The 20,084-nt window shown below is 39.2% G+C and overlaps 1 protein-coding gene across 1 annotated transcript in view; it reads left to right on the top strand.

The window, feature by feature from the left end:
• arhgap9 (Rho GTPase activating protein 9) overlaps nt 1–20,084 on the top strand; it is a 62,879-nt gene that overhangs the window by 7,640 nt on the left and 35,155 nt on the right. The window contains exons 2-5 of the mRNA XM_042505762.1: nt 5,168–5,254; nt 10,753–11,093; nt 12,179–12,377; nt 13,880–14,280. Of these exons, the coding sequence (XP_042361696.1) occupies nt 10,872–11,093; nt 12,179–12,377; nt 13,880–14,280 (822 nt within the window). The 5' untranslated portion in view covers nt 5,168–5,254; nt 10,753–10,871. The remainder of the gene's footprint in view (nt 1–5,167; nt 5,255–10,752; nt 11,094–12,178; nt 12,378–13,879; nt 14,281–20,084) is intronic.

Genomic DNA, 20,084 nt, shown 5'->3' with positions numbered 1-20,084 from the left:
ATACACACACACACACGCACACATGCACACATGCACACACACACAGAGGAATGGATTCATATACACGTTCACACAGGCAGCGAGCTGTCACACTGGGAAAAGCAGTGTGTGTTTCAGTGTCTCTCTCTCTGGTCTGATCATCAATAATGCATGGCTTTGGGAGGATGAAAGGCTGTTTTGGCTTGAGGCATGTGTCTCATATGGAGAGAGAGACATCAGCACTAGTAGTTCTGTACATTCACAGACAAAGTGAACGCTCCTTCACATGGCTGTCCTCAGCAGAACTGCTGAGAGTGGATTGATGTCAGGCTAAATGTTTTCATTTGTTAATTGATTAATATCAGGAAAATGTTTTTTTTTTAAATTTTTTCTAGTATAGTTTTTTGTCCAAATTGAGGATCTAAGGATTGTAGAGCTGCAGCGATTAGTCACTAAATCAATCAACAGAAATTTAGGCGGCAACTATTTTGATTATTGAATTATTGTAATTTTTTAAGCAAAAATATCAAACACTGACTGCTTTCGACAGTTGGTCGTATAAAACATACCGTTGGATGACATCTGCTTGGGGCTCTGGGAAATTGCACAGGGCATGTTTCGCTTTTTTTTTTTTTTTTTTGACAAAATATTTAATCGATTATCAAGAAAATAATTAGGGTAATTGATAATGAAAGTAATTGCTAGTTGTAGCCCTAAATGATAGTGTGTCTTGTGTTGTATATATTGTAAAGCATGACATATAAGAGTTATTTGGGGTAAAATTTGATTTGACTTTTAGGGGCAGCCACCACACTTAAAAGTCTGGTTAAAGTAGAATCAAATTTATTTTTTCTTTACACATTATACATGTTAGAAAAGACAAGACTGAAAACTGTGTAGTACTGCATTGTGGAACTGTACTGTTCAACTGTTTTTCACCGTTTCTGTGTCCAGGATGTTTTTTTGCACGGGCCTGATATCATGGTTCATTGATGCAATGGAGCGATCCTTAACATAACCTGTCTCTTACTATATAAAAACTAACGTTGAAGCATATAGTGTTGTTTTTTTAACTCACTATTTGCAAGCATCAAGTTCTCTACATTAGACAAGCTTGCTCAGCTCTTTTATTCTAATAAAAACTAAAATAAACAGTTCTGTTAAATGGCACAATCATATATCATTGTTGATTGCCAATTCCTAAAAATAAGTTGAGCTGTCAGAATCAAAGATTTCACTCTTTGTGATCATTTAATCTGTTTCAGGTGTAGTTTAGTGTTGTATCTCATGGTGTGGTATAGCATTGATTTTAGGGAAAATTTCAAGGCACTTCTGTGCTTAATCCAAGATATACTGCTGTGTTACAACACCTTTTACCCGTAATGATGTGGATACATACATGATGCAATGCTTCACCTCACACACGGTTACCTGGCTTCAACTGTGGATGCTTATTTTCATGAGAATGGCTCTTTTACAGTTTTAATAAAAGATATAAAAAAATGTGTTTTTCATGGGATCTTCCTTGGCCCATGCTCCATCCTTCTACCAAGGTTCATGAAAATCAGTTCATATGTTGTTCCATAATCCTGCTGAAAAACAAACAAACCAAAACATGAAACTCCTTGGTGGAGGTAACAATAGAGATCATGCACAGGCTGCATGGCTCATGTCACTGTAAAGAACTGGGCTGACACAGATATTAAATCAGCAGTCCTGTTAGCTTTTTTTTGTGGTGATTAAAGTTGCAGATCATTGTGTATCATGTGGAGCAACTTCTCTGTTATTTTCCTCTGAACCCTTTGGTTATAGACATTCATAATATGTAAATACAGTACAGTCTAAGTGCGTACGTGTGTGTGTGTGTGTTTGCTCTGTGTATACGGATGTGGGAGTGCACGCAAAAGCCCTTTGAAGTTCCTCATTCACTCTATACTCCTCTTCCCCATGTCTCATCTCTCTTTGAAGACCATGTAGCCATGATTATTAAAGCTGCCCTCTTTCCACTTCAAACGTATGGAATGAATATGGATATGATATGACACCAAACTTTCCACCGACATCCTTCAGTCCACTCCTGTCCTGCTGTGTGACGATCAGCCCCGCGATCTTAAACAATCTCTGTGGGGGCTAAACTCCCTTGTCTTTGGGTTGAAGCATGAGCTATTTGGAGCACTTACTGGTTATTCAGTATGATATGGAGCTGCAGGGAAACACCGCGACTCCTTTCTCATTTTATTCATGAAGCTTGTGGTGCTGTCCTTTTCTGGCATCATCACAGCAGGTGCTCTGTGTCCTTACTCGGCTTTGTAAATGCTTTCTAAACATCATCTGCTTGTTTCTTCCCCCAAACCATATAATTTATTACATGGTAATTTGCATTCATCGTCTCTCTCTCACAGTGTCCTCCACCCTCAGGGTGTCTTCAAGGGTGTCATGATAACATTATCTTAAGGTGTTTTTGCATGCATGCCTTTGCTTATAAACTACATATTGACAACACTGATGCTTTTCCCAGAGCATACCATATGTTTTTATACCTCCCTTAGTTCTCAGTGTGCCCTTGAACACTCCAAAAAAGAAGGTTGTTCACAACTCTGGCACAATATGTTGATAATGCTACTTTGACAAAAAGATTTAATTTCCCCACACTAAAAAAATGTTTTGTGCTCATTATGACTTCACTTTGATATCCTTTTAAGGGGGGGATATACTTCACACCTACAGACAATTTGTAGTCACCAATTAACCTGCATGTCTTTACTCTTTTTACTCTTTGGGAGGAAGCCAGAGAACCCACAGAAAACCCACACTGGAGCATGCAAACTATGCACAGATTGGCACCCACACCCCGAATCATCCGAGATACCGCTGCACCTCTGTGCCCCGAAGTTTCAGTGAATTCACCTTAAATCTGGGTTTCACTTGTATGCAAAGCGTGAGTTTGTGAGAAGTGTGACGTGGAAATATGAAACCTCCATCACAAACACTTAAAATGTAATATCTATAAACATATTTGCATATGGATGCAGAATCAGCAGGTAAACAGTCCGTGTGTGGATCATAAGAGGTGGAATGCATTCATTTTCATATCTGCATTCATAATCATTTACTGTATCTGTTGATTAAGATTGGCCAATCCAGTATCTGCTGTTTACACCTGAAGCCCCAAGTATTGGCTGTTGCCCCCAGAAGCTATATTGTCATCGGACCAATAACCCATGGGTTCTGAGATTGCTGAAAAAGGACCAAGGTTGGAAATTAGCACCAGCCACCAGCCAAATATTGGTCAAATATGCAAGTGGCTGCTAGATTTGCTTCACTCACTGGCCAAAATAAAACTGGTTATCTGTTAAGTGGCCGGTAGATTTTGGAGTCCAGCAGCCACAGTGGCAGGTGGACAAAAAAAGATAATTTCCAGCCCTGAAATGGACCTTTCAGTAAATTAGGAGACATATTGTTGTGTTAAACTTCTGAAATGAACATTTTCATGCAGATTTTTTTAATGACAAAGAAGGAATAGATCTAATTTTAAGATTTTTTAAATTAGCTTATTAAACTTTTTGTGTAGAAGCTAGGGTTGGGTGATTACGATACCAGTATCCTTAATGTGATACCAATACCAATAAAGTACTTCATCCGATACCCATCATGTGACCTTGTACAGTGGACGCCTCATGTACTGAGACTGTGTCCTCGCTGCAGTGGCCTTAGGTTTGACTGCAACCTGTGGCCCTTTGCTGCATGTCAATCCCTCTCTCCCCCTTTCTTGCTTAAGCTATCCTATGAAATAAAGCCAAAAAGCTAAAAGTAAAAAAAAGTCATCACACCACAGACTGTATGTGTTGTTACTGCTGCTGCGGGAGTGTGAGCTCCATGCTGGGGACGAAGTAACAAGGCTAACTGTTAGCATCACACGGCTAATATTCCCTCACGGTTATTAACAGGTTTCACAACAGAATCATTGTTTGAAGTCAGCTGCTGCCGTGTTAGCTCTTGTTAACTGAGCAGATATTAAACTGACGGTGCCATCAGGAGAGTGGTTCCTGAGAGGGTTTACTGATTCAGCAGGAAATTGGGCAGGGTCCAGGACCAGACCCATGATGCAAAAAGAACCAAATGCAGGCATCGTTTTATTGGAAACATTTCAATACTACTTGCTACTGGGTTATTTTTGTTGATAAGTCCCTATACCCAGCCCTAGTAAAAAAACAAATAATTATTCAAAAGCAAAGTATCTGTCTGTATATAAACACATCTGGAAGGGATCTTAAAGCTTTTAAGAAACTAAATGTTCACTGTGATGGATTATCAATCTCAAACAAGTTTTCAAGTGGATTTTCAAACATTGTGGCAAGAGCTGAGAACCATAACTGCCTGAAATTTGGGGATTAAATCTAAAAATTGATGTATGCTTTAGAAAATGGTTGATTAAAACATGAAAAACCAGCAGGAGGGCCGATAATCCATAAGTACTTAATCTAGTGGACTTTCAGGATTGTTGATTGGACTGAAAATGTGAAATGCTGGTGGCTGATGATTCTGTCTGGCTGTATTTAAACGTATATCCCTTTGAAAGTAAATAAATAAAACCTCAGATTATTTAGGTGAACATAATGCCCTCACTGCTAACATCCATGTGGTGAAACTGTGTGATGGCTCTCTGATGCCCAGTGACACTGTCGGCCAGCCAGCTCTGCGTATGGATCAATAGCTCAATCAATAAACTGGCATGCTGGTTGCATTGGTGTGGTCAACACACAGGACCTCTCTCACTCTTTTTCTGTTCCTCTTTCTCAAGTTCAAAAATGGTTTATTTGCATGAATGGGTAATAGCCAGCTGACGCTCTCTCTGTCACTTCCTCTGTTTTTATCTCTCGGGTAAAATGCTGGGGGAAGGTAGGGTTAGCAGGGGTTCAGTGAGTGGAGGCAGGATCATTGAGCTGCATTGGATTAACTGTGTGTGTGTGTGTGTGCGCGCGCGTGTGTGCATTAGAGAGAGAGATGGTGTGGAGATTTTTTTCTGCAAGAGGGAACTGCTACTGTAGCTTGAGTCCATTTAAGTGGCTCTCTGCCCCACGTTTTTTATAACCCCTCTCTGTTTGCTCTCTAATCCTTGTCAGGTCAGCAGTTGATATAAAATTTTAATATTTTTAACATGTCTCATGTTTTTTTGTTTTGTTTGTAGGGTTTATCCATGGGTTTGCATGCATGGGTTTGACTGCAGAGTGAGCTGCTGACCTTGTTGACAAGAAACTCTCACTTCAGGACCATGGTGAGTTGCTCTCTCTCTCTGTCTCTCTTGCATGCATGCACAAATTGTCTCCATTTCTTCGCCTCAGTCTGACTTTCGTGCACACACAGTCTGAGTTGGAGTGAAGCACTCAAGCGAAGCCAGACAGTCAACTAAAATGTAGCATTCTCTCTGAGTTTTTTCCAACTTCGTCTTTTTTGCTTCCCTTTCTTTCCATTCCTATTCTTCATGATTCCTTCCCTCATTGGTTTCCCATTCATCTCCCTATTTGTGTTGTTGACACCACAACATAAGCCCTGTGCCCTCAGCCCTTGGCACAAATGATTGTTGCCTCTCAACAGCCGTGACGGGGTGCCTGTGTCTGTCTCTGACACCATATGGGCCTCTCTGTATGTTTGGGTGTATGACGCCAGTACCCTCTCCACTGCCATCTGACCTGCAAATGGAAACAGTCTGGCCTCATTTTTCCTTTTGTAGATCCTAATTTATTATCCTCACAGTTTGTTTTCTTCATTTTCATCCCCTCTTCACCGTGGAGTAATTTGGGTTTTGCTATTTATGGTGAAAATAATTCCAGCATTTTTGTTTGTCCATAGTCAAATAGCCATTTAGGTTATGAATCAGACACAAGAACTATAATTAAAAGCTTGAGTCATGGAGTGAGGAAGGATTGCACCATTTCTGACTTATCCTGTCTCCATTTAGCAAGCCGTCTGAGCTGTTGTCCTTTGGGAACATCGTTAAAGTGCCCAAACTCTAAATAATACAACCAGGGACTTTAACCCTGCTGTAACAGCCTAATTTGCACACAATATAGCCTCCTGTGCCTGTGAAGGACATTTGCACCTGTGCTGGTGAGTGAATTGAGGATAGAACCCTAGCTCATCAAATTCATTCATTAATTCAACATATTAAAATATCGAAGATAATTAAGGGGAATGCCCTCATTTACACATGATTTTGAAAGTACAGTTTAAACAGAATAAAACAGTAATTAATTAATGAGGAAAACAAACAGAAACAGCTTCATTCAAGAATGGCGTAGTTTGTAATCATGGTTTTAAATTAAAGTTTTAATGTGTATTGTAAAATGTTTTCGTGCAGCACAAAAACGGAAAGCAGCTTTTCTCATATTCCTCTGCTTACACACAGGACTCCAAGCATAGCCAGTCACTTGAATCAGTTGAATTATGACTGTGGGACCAGTTTAATATAAAAGAGATATATAAAGACATTTTGGGCTTTTTAAATGAATAGAAACCCACGTCTGTCATGTCTTGGAGCATGGCCACCCAACCTTTTAATACAAGATGCAACTAAGTGTTCTTTAAACTGTTAAGAACACACTAACAATTTGAAGTTTAAATTTGCCATTGCAATAAAAACACCGTTCTTGAGTGTCATTAATTGTTTTGTGCTTCATTGTTCTGAAGTATCAGTTTAGGCACAGTGTAGGCACCAGTATCTTTTTAAAAGTATCGTTGTTGGACTGGTAATGGAAGAATCCCAAAAGATACCCAACCCTATTGCTATCTTAGAGACAGGTAGTCCTGAAACCATATAAAGGAATATTAGGTTAGAGAAAGCCCCACAGAAGCTGGATATCATAGATTGGTTCTGTGTTTCGAGAGACAGGAAAAGGCAAACAGGTGTGCAGCAGTATCAGAAGAGCTCTTCCTGTGTGTGCAGGGAAAGGAACTCATGATAAAAAGCATGGACAGGTCGTATGATCTGCACCGCTGTATGTATTCTTTAAACACAGAGTATTATCGTATTCTTTCCTGCCCATCTAAATACTAAATTAAACTTTACTGAAGCCATGCAGCAGGATTGTTAAGCCAAAAACAATAACTACGCTCTACTTCACGGCTCAGCTTGGTAGTAATTAATGCTACTCACAAAGCTGCGCAGCAGTTAGATGGAGCAACAGAACAACTCAGCATCGCTATGTTTAAGCACAACAGACTCTGTTGGCTGTCAGCATTTACAGGCTGTAACTCATCTGCTTGACACGTTACACGTCAAGTGGAGAGGATATGAACAAAACTGCGGTGAACCTTGATGTGTATGTAGCTTCCTGTTTGCTTGCTTGCCTTGCACCTCTTACTTTTGCCTCTGTCCCTCCTGAGTTCAACGGCAGTTCTTAGAAGAGTGTTTTGAACACTTTAAGCATCAAAATTATTATTCTAGTTCAGCTCAATAGAAAATGTCATAGCACTTGCTCTCCAATCAAAGCCACAGTGGCATTTAATTTAGATAAGATCAGCTTACATATTCTTCTTGCATTACACACACATTCTTTATTTCTCACAACCAAGAAAAACACACATGAATGAATTAACATATGGCACAACATCACAGAGAAAGCTGTAGTGTATTCAGTTTCACATGTACAGGTACAGACTCCATACATGACAGATCTGATCAGTCCTGTAAGTGACATGTCACAGTCAAAACTGCCAGTGAAGGCAGTGAGGAGGAGGATTTTAAAAAATGTAGAAGAGGCTTGCTGCACATCAGAGGACTGGGCTGAGGACCAACTTAAATCTTGACATTTATTTTAACATTTTTTGCAAGTGTAAAAGAGCCAGTGCAAGCTGTGCTTCACCAGGCTTACTTTTTTAATATGAAAACAAGTTGTGGGTGTGACATAGACAGGCTTGAAGAGGTCTTATGCAAAATTTAGAGCATGTGAGTTCCCTGGACTTGGTTCTCACATGGAGAAGACTAAATAGGCAGCTAGTAGCCAACCGTGCCATAAGCAGCACTAAATACCAGAACGACTTACTACAACAAACCATAGAGAAGCTTGAATTACAGCACACACAGAGGGAGCACGACTTCATTCTTTGCTCAGGATGCCATTACTCAACTATGTCTTTTCATTCTCTGAATATCAAATACAGAACCTTTAAAGTGTGACTATGTAACTTTGGGGGGAAAATCTGCCTCCTACAAATTAAACATTTTATGCATAGTCAATAAAACACACTCTTTCTCAATTTGAAATACTCATATTCTCAGGTTTTGCTATACTTGGTGTTTGTAGTGTCCATGTTGTTTCCATTTCGCAACTTAAATCTCATAAACACACCAAAGACGGAAGAACGATTTCCAAATTCGGGAAATGGGACTATCCAAGAAGTATGTGAATAAAGTGTAAGAAAGCTGTTGCTGCATAACTGACATTACTGAATCAGGTCACTGACTTTATGACTTTACTTGTGCAACATTTAAACTACATTTAAGCATTATTAACCCGTAAATGTGGTCTCTACTCAGCAAAACTTACATAGTCTTACTTTTAATCGTGCATTCACAAATTTCACATACATTATTATTTAAGAATCATGTAACAAACAAAGTCTCACTAAAAATGCCGTAAATACTCTTCTGTACATCTGATTCTCTCAGTGATTATGGGGCATGGATCCCTTTGCTTTTAATCGTATGGGATATATTGGTATTTACACTTTCTGTCAAGCACAACGACAGACTTGTGCCAACTGTTTGATGTCCCACTTTATTATAGCCACTAATCACTAATTTAAAAGAAGAGACTTCAGCCGATGTCTGTCTAGTGTGTTTTTTTTTACATATATATACTCAATGAAGAACGACTTTATTCAGATTCATAACATTTTGATATGAAGTGCCTTAATGCTCCTCTGTGCCACTGTTAGCCAGGCAGGCAGTGCTTCAGCTCCATATGCTGGTACTGGGGGATTTTACTGTAATTCTCTGTAGCGGTGGGGGTTACAGATTCATTCCTGTGCTTTAATAACAGTGGGATTATGAAGGTTCAGCCAGTGAACCCTGCCCTCCCTCCCATGGCCTACACCGGGCTCACAGCTCCATCCAGCTTCTCAGTTCCTCTATTTTTTATTTTTTCCATCTTATCCTGACTATGTGCTCTTTATGCACTGTCTTTGGTATCTCCCAGACTTTTCTTCTTGTTTGTGTTGTCCATTTACAGTTTCTGATTCCTCTCTGTCCTCCTGTGTCCTCGGTAAACATGCATGTCTCTATTAATTTTCCCTTGTTTGCTGTCTCTCCTCTTCTCACACCCAGGCTGAGATGGGTTAGGCCTGACCGTGAATGAAGCACTGTTGTTAGGCGCCTCGGGATGTTTCTGTGTTGTGTGTATCTGTGAGTGTGTGCTTGGGGGGGTTAGTGGGTGCGTGCGAGGCTGTATTGCTATGTGTCTGGCAGAAAGTTAGATGTTCTCTTATGTAAGCGGGTCTTGGCTGGGTAGAGCAGGGGTTTAGCTTGGGGATGCTGGCTCAGGTGGAGAGCGGAGACAGATGCTATTTTGGGTATACTGCGCTCCTTACATCCTCCAAACGCATAAGTTATTCACTCACACGTGTCCCTGAATTCTACCAGGATGAAAGGACAATAGAAAAGTGGTTGTGTGCAAATAGCTGCAGTGACATTTCATCCTCATGCCTTACAACTACATAAACATTGGAAGTGGATTTTTTTTGTGTGATTTGTTTTATTTTATTTATACATGTTGGCAATAGCAGTTATTACCTCTTTTTAGTTCTCAAATAATTAATCTCTTAATTGACTGGTTAATCTGCAGAAAATTAATAGCCAATTTTTTTGGTAATGCATTAATTGTCTAAGTTATATATCATGGAAAAATACCAGATTCACTCATTCCAGTTTCTTAAATTTGATGATTTGCTCCCTTATTATTATCATTATTGCAAATATCTTTTTAGATTTGAATTCACATTTTAAATAATTAATTAATTAATGAATAAAATTGAAAATAGTTGAAAAATGAAAATAGTTGATAATAATTGCCCAACTTTTGACACATTAGAAGAGTATTTATTTCATATATATATATATATATATATATATATATATATATATATATATATATATATATATTATATTTAGTCCTTGCTGCAACCAGTGCAGAAATTTCATGCTGGTCATGACGGTCATGGTTGTCATAACTCCTCTGTTTGGTCTTGATGCCCTTCAAAAACTGTATGCCCATCGGCCACTGGTGCCCTGCTCTCTGCCTGTTTTGTTTTTTTTTTTTTCTGTCCCTGCCCTGGCCTGGCTGTGACTAAAGATTGTTTTATCATTTATTAAACTGAAAATAATGTTCTCAGTTGATTGATCGAAGCAAAAGTTTGGTGTTGTTGGAAATAAACTAAATTAACACTGGATGAGAAAATACACACAACTCTGAGAAGTGAGAGCGGTATGTATCTTCTAATAAAAAAATTCACCAGAAAGCAAAACAGGTAAAAAATTGCCCATCATATTTTTTCAAAAGCACAAGGTGATGTTAAAAAAGTTTTCTAGTTTTCTATATGTTATCATACATGTTGGTGATTTTCCCCAGATTAACCCAGATTTCCATTTTTACCATGAAAAGGATTTATGTTCTTTCCCTTTGAACCTTCACACAGCCAGGTACGGTTTTTCATTGTTCTCTGACAGCTTCAGTAATCTCTTTCTCTCTCTCTCTCTCCTTTCTTTCTTTGTTTCAGAACATGGCACTGGCCTGGCTACAGTCTCACCTGCCCTGTGCTTACGTGACCAGTATCACCAGTATCAGCCATCAGCACGCTTCCAGAAAAGCTTGCTGAGCAGAATCGTGTAAAGAGCCATGCTGTCTGGGACTTGGCGGCGTTCTGTGGGGCACCAGCAATCTACTGCAACGCCTGTGGTGACCCCCAGGGGCATGACAGTGTGTGGGGTCCCAAGTGGCACGGTGGTCCTTGAGGCCCAGTATGACTACAACTACCGTGGTGCTGATGGTCGGCAAGTCTGCATCAGGGAGGGCGAACGGTTTATTCTTCTGAAAAAGACCAACAGTGACTGGTGGCAGGTGAGAAAGCAGTTCTTTTATAGTTAGTCTATCAATGCAACCAGAGATTTTTTGAAAAATGTTTTCAGAGTTTGAATTTAGAATAAAGAACAAAGCTGACAATATCCTGCATGTTATTGTCAAGAAATACCGATTAAAGACCAAAACCAACGATGCAATTCATCTTTCAATACTTTCTGACTTCCCTACCTTGTTTGTGGCTCTAAGCCCCAAGACCATGTGCTCTTATTGAAAATGTAAATCTTCAAAAACTTGTCACACATACTAACTTTAATTTTTACGAAAAGCTAAGTAAGTCCCTAAAATGATTTGGCATTGTATAGTTTTTTGTTGGGGACTATTTTTAGTTGTGGATTTACTGTGTAAGCAGGTATTTAAAGCAGTGTTACACCCTGGTGTTTTTGGGGAGGTCGTGTGGAACAAAACATGACAAAGTGCCGTCTATGGTGTGCAAGGAAATGTGATAAAGGGGTCCCTAAAGTACCATTTCAGTGGAGAAAACCTGATGTAGTGCACAAAAGAGTACCCTTTAAATGGAGACTATTATGACTACTATTACTATTAGACTACTATGGAAACTATAGGCTTCCTTACATACTTCAAAGTTGGTGCCTTGAGTCCGCCACTGTATGTGTGTGTGGGATTCACTTAAATTGAGCTTAAGTATCGATGTTCATCATAATGAAAGAACTTTTCATTTAATGCAACAATGTGGCTCACTTACAGTTTTTTGACAGCAATAGAGTGGAATAAGCTGTATTAGGCTTTGCCTACAAAGGATATTATTGTTGAATAAGTCTCAACTAAAAACTAAAACTAAAACTAACATTTGAAACACATTTGAAAAGGTGACTTTAGCCATTGAGATCATTAATTCTTGTGTCAAAAAATATTAGCTCTGTATTTCAACAGAGAAGTTGTGGGTTTCCTCCTTGCTTCTGTTGGATGTAACAGGAACTGTAGCGCAACACATTTCCGCACAGCCTTCAGGCCTCAGCTGTGTTTTTTGACGCTCGGTTGAACTTAGTGGATTTATGTGGGAGAAAACAGAAAAAGCATTTGGAAATGTGTTTGTTCTTTGACAGGTGCGGAGGATTGGAGCGGCCAGTAAAACAAAGCCACTGTATGTTCCCGCCACGTATGTGACAGAGGTGCCCATTGCACCGATGCCCTCGCCACAGCGTTTGGTCGTGTCTGCCTCACTGAACTCCAACCTCAGGATACTGCCAAGGGTGTCATTCTCTCCCACCCCAAAGGAGACCATCTGTAATGAACAGAGTCAAGGTAAAGTGTGAGAGAGACTGAGAAAACATCTGATGTGTGCTTTATAGGGCTGCTTGATGATGGCAAAAATAACCTGTAAAAATAGCATTTTACAACTTTGGTGAATCACATTCAACAGACATATCCTAAACGAAACATTTGAATGACATGAGAGCTGTGAGGTAAAATTGGTGTTTCTTGCAAATGTGGAGAGGGTAAGCAGCAAAATGTATTTTAGTCACATAAAAATAGGAGCACCAAAACGCCTACAGTATATGCTATATTTTCACAGCTTTACCTTGCAGCCAGACACCCCTTTACAACAAGACACTGACGCAGTTACTTTATGCTCTCCTTAACACTAGAAGGGCCAGAATTCCATACCTACTAGCAAGACCATGACTGGTCATTTGAACCACCATATATCTATAACCTCTCATGATAAATACCCGATATAGAGAGTAATGCATGTCTTGTGTGAAGATATTATTTTAAAAAACAAAGTGACACCAAAAAAGTTTAACTACACTTACTTGCATTATTTTTGTGTGTGCCATCTAGTCATATTATTTTATGTATGATTTGATCTGTATAGCCTAACTTTTTAAAATTTACATTGCATTACATTATTTAGGTGGAGGCTCTAAATAAGCCCAATGGGTTTTCTGTCTCTCCCTGCACTGCATGTCTCTGTCATTTTTGTGTTGTTTTTTTTTTATTGTGCAAAAAAGATAAAACTACAAAAGTTTGTAAACATTGGCAGCACGGTGGTGTCGTGGTTAGCGCTGTTGCCTCACAGCAAGAGAGTCCCTGGTTTGACCCTGGGTTGGAACTCCCTTCTGTGCGAAGTTTGCATGTTCTCCCTGTGCCTGCGTGGTTTCTTTCTCAGGAGAAAATGTATCAATTTAACTGCGGCAAAATCTGTATGATCATTATGACCGCCTGTGGCCGAAATAGGCAAAAATTATTACATTTTCTTTGCCTTTTGTGCAATTTGTATAAATAGCATTTTATATTGAAAATACGGACATTTTTGGGAAAAGGGACCAACAGCACTGTAATTTTAAATTCAAGTTATATGACATATAAATGTGAAAACGGAACACAGAACACACTGAGACTCTGGTCTTCCTCTGCTAGTTAGTTTGTGTTATTTTTTGTCTGCCTGTCCTGCACAGCATCCGTGGGAATGAAATAAAATATAATATACCTCAATACTTTTCTGATATCAGTGTTTTCAACTCATGCTGAAACTTCTGTTTGCACATTCGAGGGAAAGGATGGAAAGCATCCGCTTGAAAGGGGTAAACTTGATTTACAAAATAAAAGACAAATTATCTTGTCAAGTTATCAAGTTATCTTGTCCCGAAAATTGAAGGAAGCCAAAATCATAAACAAATATAAAATGCGATTAATCGTCCAGTCGTAGTGTTTCAATTTTGTATTAGATGAGTAGAAAAAAATAAAACATGTTCCTAATTTTTCTGTGTAAAATGGGACTTTATTTTGCCTTCCTCCCTCAGTGAACAAACCCATCTTCCGCTCCATGGAAAACCTCAACTCCAGCAGTGCCTTCCAGGGGCAGGAGAACAACGCCAGTACAGGTGGAGGCCGCATCCCCACCCTGCCCCTCTGGTCTGGTTTCACCTTCACTCCCAACTCTCCCACTTCCTCGTCAGGCCACCTCATGGTCCCTGGATCCCCTGCAGCTTCCACATCACCACAAACTGCGCCATCGAACCCCAGGGTGGTCCCCATGATCACTCGGAGCCAGAGCTCCAGCAACCTGCCTGAAAATGTGATGGAGAACCCGTACGATGAGGTGGGTGGCGGCTTTGGCAGTCGCACAACCCACAGGGTGCCCAAGAAGTCTTGTAGCCAGTGGGACATGGTGGCAGCCTCCGGCAAGAACAACCATCTGCAGGTAGGAAGAGGCGAGACCTACTAACCTGCAACAGATGTTAGTAAAACATCTGAACACTGAAGGGCAATGTCTGTACTGTATTTGTAAACCTGGGTATTATTAGTGTTGTATTTGTCCATTTTGATTTCATAGGTACTACTTTCTGTGTCAACTCTCATCAGTGATGATTAAGGGCCCTGACATACCAAGTCGACGGTCTCTCAGGCTGTTGCTAAGCATTTGTCGCCCTAATTTGTGCAGTGTATCCCACACCGTTGACACTAGATGGTTCTTTTTGGCTGTTTTTTTGGGCAATTCAACATTATGAATGTGTGAATGAAATCACTCTGATTGGCAGTTAAGCTCCATGCTCAAAAAGAGAAACGCAAGTGAGGAAAGCAAACAAATGACAAAAGTCAAAGAGGCTTCAGTTCAGAACAGTTCAGTACAGTTCATAATTGTTCGTGTGATTGTTTGTTAGTGCATGTTAAGTATTAGGGCTGTACCTTACTCAGAATTATGCCAAGTGGAATAGAATTAGCTGTCCAATACTAAGATTTGACCATTCGGGGGTTTCTTTTGTTGTTGTTTTTTTCACATAAAGTCTAATGGGCTCAGAAAGATGTACCGATTAACGGTGGCATTCATATAGTAAACAAGTCTATGGCACTAACAGGGGATCACTGTGCAACAACATTTTTTGAGGCTATCAAACAAAAAGCCAGAGATTGTGTTGTACTAAGTTGCAATGAGTTGTACATTTACCACTTCTAACCAAAAGAGAGAAGATGATTTTGTTGTCTCATCGTGACCATTAGTCATAATGAATGGACTAAAATATGAGAATAATACCATGGTTGACAAATACTTGAGCTTCCCTTCAGTATACCCATATTAGGGCATGTTCACATCAGTTGTGTTTAAATAAACCTTTGGGCCACTGACATTAATGCTTATCACAAAATAATTGACAAGAAAAGTCCAACCAAAGATTTGCTCAACACTGATACGCCCCAATAAATTTAATGTGATTTTTCTCATCTATGTTTTAGTCAATACTAGTCACATCCCATGTAATATTCATTAGCAATTAATAATTATTACAATAAATGATAATAAACGTTATTTCTATAGAGCTTTTCTGAACTAGAGTCACAGAGTGCTTCACTATACAATACATATATAGTGTTAGTGGTGGTCAGATACTCCAGAAAATTTTAATCTCATTGTGAAGTCTCGTTCTGTAACTTATTGTGTGCATTTCTTCTGGAACACAAACTAATATTAATATTATCCCTTTTGTGTACAAAATGTACCTCCGGAATGAGCAAACAGCAACTAAAAACAAAGTGTCAAGTCAACAAAACAGATTAATCCAGCACTTTTTCCAGCACCAAAAGTTTTTCAGATGTACATTCTCTGCACCAAACACTGTAAACGAAATATCAGTTTAAAAAGTTTTACAAGCTGAAGGGGATGGATATTTTTTTCTGATAGCCAGCAGTTACTAATTGGAAAATGTAAAAAGGCCAAAATAATAATAATAATAATAACACCACAAAAAAGTGGCCAGAAATGTGGCAGCCAAGTGGTCACAGTGCATACTATTTCAGCCCAAACTTCAGGACCTTTGGAGCATTTCATATCACTCTCTCTTCCTGATGCCCCCCAGAAAACCCAAACCACAGTCTCAGTTGTATTTTCAGCTTCTACTACATGCTTCCTCTGAAACTGATGGTTTAGATTAATTTTAACTTCCTCTCATTGCCAAAATACCTGATCTGAAGGATTTACAGGTCATAGCACCCAAACTGTAATAAACCAACCGGGAGATTTTGGCCTTGTAACTGTGCAGTGTATAACTTAAGAAGCTTTTATTTTTAAAAAAAAATGCTAAACTATATGTGTTTGCCTTTGAGATATTTATTTAACTTCAGTCAATTGGAAAAGCTTTTTTTTTTCAGATTGAAACAAATAACTACGATAAAAAAAGACCTTCTGCAATCCCACCAGACAACTGCGTACAGCCGTGGCAGCAGAGGATGTGTTTGAATCACGTCTGTACTTGACCTCAATAATCCTCCTAGAGCAGCAATCAAGTTAGCATTGTGGTGACGTCGGAGCTTCCCTGTATTACATCAGAGGGGATTACACAAGGCAGAGTTGTTGTTGAGAGAAAAACTGAAGGTTATCTGTCTCTCAGCTGAGGGAAGCTCCCACAGCCCAATTTTGCCTCCACTGAAGCGTGCATGCACCGGTGACTTCCGACTTTGGATGGCTGTGATCTCAGTGGAAATGACAGTCCTTTTTTTTTTTTTTTTTTGTCTTTTTCATTCTCTCTTCCTCGCTGTCAGTTTCTGTATCTGCCCACCTCTCTCTCTCTCTCTGAGGACCTTCTTCGTTCAAGCCTTTAATACCAGTGAGCAGGATAATTGGAGCCACATTCAGGTCATAACGCCCTGTTTTTCATACAGAAAACTCTCTCACCATTCATTTTTGTCAGCCCCCCTTTTTAAAGCGCTGCCACACTGATCATGAATTTCAATTAGATTTAATCTTTGTCCTCCGGGGGCCAAAATCCCATTTGAATTTGAAGAGATAAAACTGACTGATTTAGATTTTTTAAAGGATGTTTTTGTGGCACTTCAGCCTTAATTTGACAGTGCACTATATGGCCAAAGGTTTGTGGACACCTGAACATTATGCCTATGAAAAACAGTTAGAAATCTTATTACAGAGCAATGGGAATTAATATTCTGCTCCATTCTTCTCATGAGGTTTTCCTAGTTTGTGGAACACAGTTGTGGGGTTTCTTTTCCTTATAGCTATAAAGCATTATTGAGTTTGACCGCTGATGTTGGACATGATGTTAGCCTGGCTCCCTTTCAGATTTATCATAAAGGTGTTGCAGTTCAGGCTGTGTGCAGGTCAGATGAGTTCTCACCAGACTTATTCATCAGTCTCGCTTTGTGCACAGAGGCAATGTCATCTTAAAACAGGAAATTACCTTTTTTTCTGCAACATGAAGATTTCCCTTTATTGGACGTGTGCCTAGTCCAGACCATTATTTGGAATAGGGTGTCCACATACTTGCTCACACTTCCATCAGCTTTTCCAGTCATACCAGTAAGTTATTAGTCTAAACACAGCACAGTATATATACTGCATTTTGATACAGCTCTAATCTCATGTATCTGATCTATGAATAAAGCTTATCTGTCTTGCACATGCCACTTTGTGGTAAGGTCACATTGAGTGTGCAACCCACTGTGAAGCACTTGACCACAGCTGTGATGAGGAAGAGAATATCAGACCTGAGAAAAAAGAGCCACACGATTTGCAAAAGAAACCATTTTGACAGAAATTGTGATTGTGTGAGTCCTAACTTTGGTGGGAATAGTAATGTTTGCATTTGACTTTCACAGTAAATATATATATGGGGATGATGTGATATTTGCTGGGGTCTGTACCAAACAAGAATGTCCCTTATACATGTGGGGGATGATTTGTCGGCCAGGAAATATCTGTACCACCACTGTGTGTCATTTGTAATGGTTTGTTGTGACACATTTTGCCTTTATCAATATTAGATATTGAACTTAGCCATGTTGCGATCTGGATAATATCTAATTGTACAGCCCTAGCTGACACACATGCACACACATTCACACACAAGTGAGTGTGTGTTGCATTTATTGTTCAGTAAACAAACAGATGATGATGTCAGTGATAAACTTTTCATACATTGTTTGTTCATCTTCACTTCAGTGAAAAGTGTCATCACACCTCAGAAAAAAATGTTGCATTTTTTTGTCTTTATTGTCACACCAGATTTTCTGACTTGTCACAGCAGAAAAGGTGCATAATAACAGGGCTCTGACTGTGGTACATACAAACAGAACTATCATATTATGTTGATGACAAGTCAAAATGTCTGTTGCAAGACAAGTCTATTTGGGTACTTTTGAATATATATTTTTTTCTTTCTTGAATTTTCAATACAATTCTTTGCATCCACAGGTACACAAAATCGCTTTCATGATGCAGTCAAGTTTGCAGAACAGATTAGTTTTTTTTTCTCTGTATTTACTTTTCCACTGTATTTACGTTTGCAATATAGTAGACCTACATCATTTTGGCTTTATGGTGTTATAGCAGCAAATAATGACCAGTAATAATTACTACAGTCAGTCTTTTCTCTGGATTACCATCTCTGGCTTTTTCCAAAGTTCTATCTTTTAAATGAGTCAAAGGCACATTTTTTATCAGCCATGGCCCTATTTGACCCTGTTTAGAAATTATTTTTTATTTAACCACTGAGGTGAACAGATGAAAACAGTGAGACAGGAAGTTTCAGGTGAACTCAAGACTCCGTGCTGCCCCCTGGAGTAAACTAACATACACACTCACTCACACACGCATTCATACACACCATGTTCTGAAAGTCAATATGGGAAACAACTATATGTTATGTAACAGGGATCAACCAGATAGCCAGTCAATCAGTTAGTGAATTATGTCTCTGCTATGTTTCGTGGAAAGATGATCTTCCCCGCATATCTTTTCAATTTATTTCATAGGATTTGTAGATGTCCCCCCTTGTAGCTGTTGGGTGAGCACGTGTGTGTCTATAAGCTCCATCCTAATCCAAAGTCTGACTTTGACTATGGGTTACTCCATAGTAAGACGTGGTGGGATTTATTTGTTTCTCTTTGTTGTTAATGTCTCTTTTACGCTGAGATGATGTTTTAGTTCATTCCCTGCTGTTTGCTGCGTGTGGTACTTGTTACATGCCCCTTTTCTAAACACACACATTCTTGTTCACACAATGAAGTTAAGCTTATTTAGACTGCATACCATATCTGCAACATAAATGACATACTGTACTATTACTAGGACTGGATGAAGAAAAAACATGTAAAGTTGCACAAATACACACATATAGCGAATTGGTATCATGTCCATATTAATGCACAAACAGACCAACAAATGTGTTTACATTTTCTGTAGGTAATTTAAAGATAATGATCATAATATTTAATGTTGTCAGCAAATCCCATGGCCAAAACCAACACTTTTTTCTGTGTATTCAGAGCCTCATTTAGCTTATTCTTTTGTGTCAATAAGCTCATTTTTTATCCAAAAACTGTCAGAAACACAACAATTGTTTCACCAGTGTTTGACACATTCCATCATTACGGTGAAAATGCAGCACAGAAGTTTATTTTGAGTCAATAACACAAACCATCCTGCTGCTGTTTATACTCATTACAGGGTTGTACAGAATAATCTCAGAATAATGTTTGTCGAGTCATATTGGCTATTCCACCATTTGTTTATTTTTTTCTACATAGTGGAGAGTCTGAGCAGAGTTTCGCAGGACGTTTTGAGTCACAGCGATGTTCAAATCATATAGTAAAGTTATCCCTCTGAGCTAATGCATGCTTATTTCACCAAAGACGGCTCAGAAATGTTCAACAAAATATTTACCGACACTAGATATTAAACAAAAGCCAGAGACTGTATCATACTGAGTTGCTTTGAGCTGTAAATTCACCACCTCTGAGCAGAAGGCTAAAAATAACTATGACGGAGCCTGACCCGGCAACGCTTTCCTTCCTGTGGGTAGCTGCCTCCGTCTCACTCAGCGTCATCCTGGGTCTAGGTAAACAGCATCCTCAACTGGAGACGAGCAGCTACATCTGGGGATCTAAACATCCCCAGAATTAGATCGACTGACAAAAAATAAAATAATAACCCGACTTGAAGATTCTCTGTAGACTGACAGGCATCCAACTAATGATTCTCATCCTCGACTTTCAGGA

The sequence above is a fragment of the Plectropomus leopardus genome, chromosome 2 (assembly GCF_008729295.1).
Source record: "Plectropomus leopardus isolate mb chromosome 2, YSFRI_Pleo_2.0, whole genome shotgun sequence".
NCBI lineage: Eukaryota > Metazoa > Chordata > Actinopteri > Perciformes > Serranidae > Plectropomus > Plectropomus leopardus.
Note: the sequence above shows the minus strand (reverse complement) of the source record. Positions and strands in the feature narration are given on the sequence as shown.